The 6000-nt window shown below is 54.8% G+C and overlaps 1 protein-coding gene across 1 annotated transcript in view; it reads right to left on the reverse strand.

Moving 5' to 3' along the window:
• LOC116958358 (uncharacterized) overlaps nt 1–4840 on the reverse strand; it is a 29493-nt gene extending 24653 nt beyond the window's left edge. The window contains exon 1 of the mRNA XM_076056567.1: nt 4692–4840. Coding sequence (XP_075912682.1) covers nt 4692–4803 — 112 coding nt within the window. The 5' untranslated portion in view covers nt 4804–4840. The remainder of the gene's footprint in view (nt 1–4691) is intronic.
• Nucleotides 4841–6000: the final 1160 nt, after the last annotated feature.

Consider the following 6000-nt stretch of genomic DNA (forward strand, 5'->3'; position numbering starts at 1 on the left):
GTACAGGTGTGTGTACACGTGTGTAGGTGTGTGTAGAGGTGAGTGTACACGTGTATGTACAGGTGAGTGTACACGTGTGTGTACACGTGTGTAGGTGTGTGTACAGGTGAGTGTACACGTGTGTGTACACGTGTGTAGATGAGTGTACACATGTGTGTACACGTGTGTAGGTGTGTGTACAGGTGAGTGTACACGTGTGTGTACACGTGTATGTACACGTGTGTAGGTGTGTGTACAGGTGTGTATACACGTATGTACGTACACGTGTATGTACAGGTGTGTGTATACGTGTGTGTACAGGTTTGTGTACACATGTGTGTACAGGTGTGTGTACACGTGTGTGTACAGGTTTGTGTAAACGTGTCTGTGTACAGGTGTATGTAAACGTGTCTGTGTACAGGTGTGTGTACACGTGTGGTCCGGCAAAACAACCCCCTACCACCTCGCGGTGCCGGACGGGCAACTCTGTCGTGGACAGTGCTGTGGGGGGAGGTCCAATTTCGATTGGCTCCTCCCCTCATGGCATTTGTGTCCACCACAGGGGCTAAACGGGGGCTCTGGACGGGTGCGAGGGGCTGGTAACCCCTCCACCTTCAATTAATTACCACTAAACTACGACTGAAATATATAACTAATAAGCTTGTGCCGAAGGCCCCAGGGGGCCAGGCGTTTATGACGTCTCCTGGCCAAACCCCAATTGGCGGAGCCAGGAGATTGAATATCTACCCTCGGGGCTCCTCCAGAAACAACGAAAAACCACTACGGGTGGCCACGTGGAATGTTCGAACGCTCACTGCGGAGGAGAGGCTGCCACTCCTCTGTCGGGAGCTGGACCGGTACTGCCTGGATCTATGTGGCATTCAGGAGGTCCGGTGGACCGGTTCTGGCTCCTGCCACCATGAGGGGTGGACAGTCCTCTACTCGGGGCAGCAGACTGCCAAACAACAGGGTGTGGCTCTTCTTTTGAACAAAAGAATGAAGGGGGCGTGGGAGCGTGGCGGTGAGGTGTGGAAGCTGTAAGCCCCAGGCTACTTTGGGCTCGCCTTCCCATCAACCGGAGGCGCGGAATGGTGGTCGTGGTTACTTATGCCCCCACTGAAGATGAACATCCGTGGAGGGATGCAGGCAAGGCCAATGAGTCAGATGCCTTCTATGACCTCCTGTCACAGGTGCTGGCTAAAGTGGCCCCTCGGGATAGAGTCATCTTGTTGGGTGACTTTAATGCCCGAGTTGGTCATGATGCTGGCACCTGGTCTGGAGTGATTGGAGGGCATGGGCCAGATCAGCTCAATAACAACGGTAGGAGGCTGCTAGATTTTTGTGCAGCCCAATGGCTTGTAATTAACAACACGCTGTTCCGGCATCGGCGCATCCACACAACATCATGGATACATGCCGGGTCCAAGCAAGAACATCTGCTGGACTACATAGTGACGGACCAGCGGATGCGAGCCCATGTCCTTGACACCAGGACCTACCGTGGAGCTGATCTGCCCTCTGACCATCGACGAGTCATCTGTAAGATGCGCCTGCCATTCCTCCACTCCGGTGGTGGGTGTACACCCAGGACCCCATTCCAACCTAAAGTGGCCTGGTCTCAGTTATCTGATGAAAGTTGCAAGCGAGAATTTCATCATCGCTTGCGGCTGGGATTGGCATCGTCCCCGACTCCTCCTGATGTCGAGGGTAAATGGGCGAGGTTTAGGACTGTGACTCATGCAGCTGCAATGGCTGCTTTGGGTACGCGGTCCAGACCTCCCCAGAGACCCTGGCTGACAGAGGAGGTGTTCAGGATGGTTGAGAAAAAGCGACAGGCCCACTGTCACGTCAGAGAATGAGGAGGCTTACCGCAGCATTCGCTCAGAGGTTCGGAGAGCCGTGAGGCGCTGCAAGGATGGGTGGTGGTCGCGGGTTGCTGAGGAGATGGAGTCTGCCACAGTGGCCCGTGATCACACATCTCTATTTAACTCCATCAAAAAAGTAACCTGCAGCACCACACCTATTACCATCATTAGGGGAAAAAACGGTGATCCAATCTCCGACCCCCAGGAACAGGTTTGCAGATTTGCTGAGCATTTCTGTGAGGTCCTGGGTGAGGGAAAATCCCTCAGCCAGGAAAACATCGTGGCACAAAGTGAGGATGACCCTGCTGAGGCTGCGGTGCCTCAAATATTGGAAGAAGTCACCCCCTGTGAGTGGCTGGCTGAGGTGCCATCTGTTGAGGAAGTACTGAGGGCGATCCGGAGTCTGAGACCAGGAAAGGCAGCGGGCAGAGATGATCTCCCAAGCGAAATGCTGAGGGAGGGTGGCGTTTGTGCACAGACTGCCCTATATGACATCATAACAACAGTCTGGACCACTGGATGGGTTCCGCAGGATTGGAAGGATGCCCTGGTGGTCCCCCTTTTTAAGAAGGGGGACCGCACAGACTGTAACAACTACAGGGGCATTTCACTCCTCAGTGTGCCGGGAAAGGTCCTAGCAAGGATTATTCAGCATCGCCTTGCCAGGCACGCTGAGGAGAGGCTTGCGGATCCCCAATGCGGTTTCAGGAAAGGGCGGTCCTGCACAAATGCCATATTTTCTGTCCGTCTGCTACAGCAGAGGTGTAGGGAATTCCAAAAAGACCTACATCTCTGTTTTATTAATCTGGTCAAGGCCTATGATACCATCAGTAGGCCTGGGCTCTGGGTTGTTCTTCGTGCTTTTGAAGTACCTGACCCTCTGCTCACGATCATTAAGGACCTTCATGATGGTGAGCGGGCCCGGGTAAAACTACGTGGCCGGGAGTCAGAGCCATTCCCTGTACACCTTGGGGTGCGACAGGGATGTCCTCTGGCTCCCACATTATTTAACATCTATTTTTACCACGTAGTTCGTGAAGCCTTCAATAGCTGTACCGGGGGAATCTGCATATGGTACAGATATAATGGGAGGCTGATCGATGCCCGGGTGCGGTCAAGGGATGGCTCCCTATTGCTCAACCACGTTATGTATGCTGATGATTTGGTAATAGCTGCTCTTTCAGAGGAGGAGTTGCTGCTGCTGAGACTGGAGCGTGCCACTAAGAGGTTGGGCCTTACCATCAGCCCCACCAAAACTAAGCACCTGCCTGGGTACTTTGTACCATCGGACACTACACCCTCACAACTCCCAATCGGTGATGGGGCAGTTGTGGAGCGAGTGGAGAGTTTCCCATACCTGGGCAGTGTGCTTATGACTGGCTCCAGTTTAACAGCAGAGGTCTCACTCCGAATCAGTCGAGCGGCAATATCTTTTCATCGGTTGCGTGACGCTGTGTGGAAGCTACCTGGTCTGTCGCTCCGCACTAAGCTTCAGGTCTCCTCGGCCACGGTCATTCCCTCCCTTCTCTTCGCTTGCGAAACGTGGACCCCCCTAATGGAACATCTTCGCCGGTTAGAAACATTTAGGCTGGCCTGCCTACGATCCATCCTGGGTTTAACCAGACTGGATTGTGTGAGGAGCTCAAAAATCCTTGAAAGATCTGGGCAAGGTCCCATCGGTGAGCTCCTCCGGCGGGGAAGGCTGCGATGGCTGGGTCATGTAGCCCGCATGCCCAGCCACTGCATGCCGAAACAGCTTTTGTTCGGCCGGATTGAGGGGGCTAAGCGGGCGCGGCACGGGCTAGAGAAGAGATGGAGTGATGTGGTACAGGAGGACGTGGAACTGAGTGGACTTGCCAATGACTGGTACCAGCGGTGTCAAGATCGGCCTCTGTGGAGGAGGCTCCTGAAGGACGCTACTGGGCAGTCGGAGGTAGTCGCCCTCCAACAACAACGGAGGGCGGAGGAGCGACGTTCAGAAGAACGAGCGGAGCACCGGGTGGCTAAAGCACAGCAGGTTGGCACAGTAGGGGGCACAGGTGGTGCATCAGCCAGTCATCTCAGTCAGTCGACCCGTGGCACCTGGGTCTGCCCCGTGACCTCCTGCCAGCGGGCGTTCGACACTTCACGTGGCCTCAGGGTGCACATAGCCTGGCACAAGCGTCGTGGTGACGTCACCGCCACTTAGTGGCGAATGGCGGTTGTTGTTGTTGTGTACAGGTGTGTGTACACGTGTGTGTTTGTGTGTACAGGTGTGTCCCAACACAGAAAAAATATATAAATTTGAAATGAATATCGTGCCTAAAATATTTAACAAAAATTCACGAACACATTGGGATGGACTTTATTATTTATATATATATTTTACAATAATTGTCTAATAGTGTATTGTATTACGTTGCTCTGCCATGACCACAACAATATAAACAGGAATCGATGCATTGAATTACATGAAGACTAGTCCAGATTTTGCGGCCAAGGTTTTAGCAAAATGTATGATTATTATTACGGCCTTGATGTACAGGTTTACGTGCGGACACGGCTACTCGTTGATACGCGGTGCAGTTTCTCGAAGACTTCGCTGTTTTTTAATCATCGCAATTTTTCTGGGTTTTTTGGGTTGTTGTTGAGCGTAGTCACTTTTTAAGGCGTTTCTTGTTCACGTTTTCTGTATATATTTGTTTTGTTTAAGGTCCCACAGGCAGCTCTCTACCTCCTAGTGAATGAAACTGAAACTGGAGCCGACTAAGCACGTGCTCCACATTTCGCGTGTCAATCGACAGACACCGCAAATTTGTCGACTCAACACCACCAACACCACCACCACCAACACCTCCTCCGACTCACCGGTTCGCTCGTCCACTGCTGCAGCTGCAGCAGGCTGGGGCATCATCATCAGCAGCAGCAGCAGTAGGGGCAGCAGCAGGCAGAGTGAGACGCTGAAGCGTGTGAGAGCCATGCCGCTTTGTGGAGGGTGGCGACCGTGATTCTGAGTTCTCACGCTAGAGGCGAGCGGAGAGAGAGAGGGGAGAGGGGAAGAGGGGGAGAGGGGGAGAGGGAGGGGGGAGATTGGGGGGGGGCGAGGGAGGGGGGGGTGGAGATGGGGTGGAGAGGGAGGGAGGAGATAGGGGGGGCGAGGGAGGGGGGTGGAGAGGGGGGGGAGAGGGAGGGGGGAGATGGGGGATGAGAGAGAGATGGTGGTGGGGGGGGAGATGGGGAAATTAGGGAGAGGAGGGAGATGAGGGGGAGATAGGGGTGGAGATAGTGGGGAGATGGGGGGAGATGGTGGGGAGATGGGGGGAGATGGTGGGGAGATGGGGGGGAGATGGTGGGGAGATGAGGGGAGATAGGGGGGAGATAGGGGGGAGATAGGGGAGATGGGGGGGAGATGGGGGGGATATGGTGGGGATATGGTGGGTAGATAGGGGGAGATAGGGGGAGATGGTGGGGAGATGGGGGGAGATAGGGAGAGATAGGGGGAGATAGGGGGGAGGAGATAGGGGAAAAGATCTACACAGAAACACACTTACACACACACGTAATGTACAGCCGTAAACAAACACACCCACTCATAAACACACACACATGTACACACACACATACATGAACACGCAACCAAACAACCGCCACCCGCCACGAAGTGGCGGTGACGTCACCACGACGCTTGTGCCAGGCCATGTGCACCTTGAGGCCACGTGAAGTGTCGAACGCCCGCGGGCAGGAGGTCACGGGGCAGACCCAGGTGCCACGGGTCGACTGACTGAGATGACTGGCTGTTGCACCACCTGTGCCCCCTACTGTGGCAACCTGCTGTGCTTTAGCCACCCGGCGCTCCGCTCGTTGTTGTGAGCGTCGCTCCTCCGCCCTCCGTTGTTGTTGGAGGGTGACTACCTCCGACTGCCCAGTAGCGTCCTTCACGAGCCTCCTCCACAGAGGCCGATCTTGACACCGCTGGTACCAGTCATCGGCAAGTCCACTCAGCTCCACGTCCTCCTATACCACATCACTCCATCTCTTCTCTAGCCCGTGCCGCGCCCGTTTAGCCCCCTCGATCCGGGCCGAACAAAAGCTGTTTCGGCATGCGGTGGCTGGGCATGCGGGCTACATGACCCAGCCAACGCAGCCTTGCCTGCCAGAGGAGCTCACCGCTGGGACC

This window comes from Petromyzon marinus, chromosome 76, assembly GCF_048934315.1.
Source record: "Petromyzon marinus isolate PM22_M1 ecotype Great Lakes invasive population chromosome 76, UKy_Petmar_22M1.pri1.0, whole genome shotgun sequence".
Classification (NCBI taxonomy): domain Eukaryota; kingdom Metazoa; phylum Chordata; class Hyperoartia; order Petromyzontiformes; family Petromyzontidae; genus Petromyzon; species Petromyzon marinus.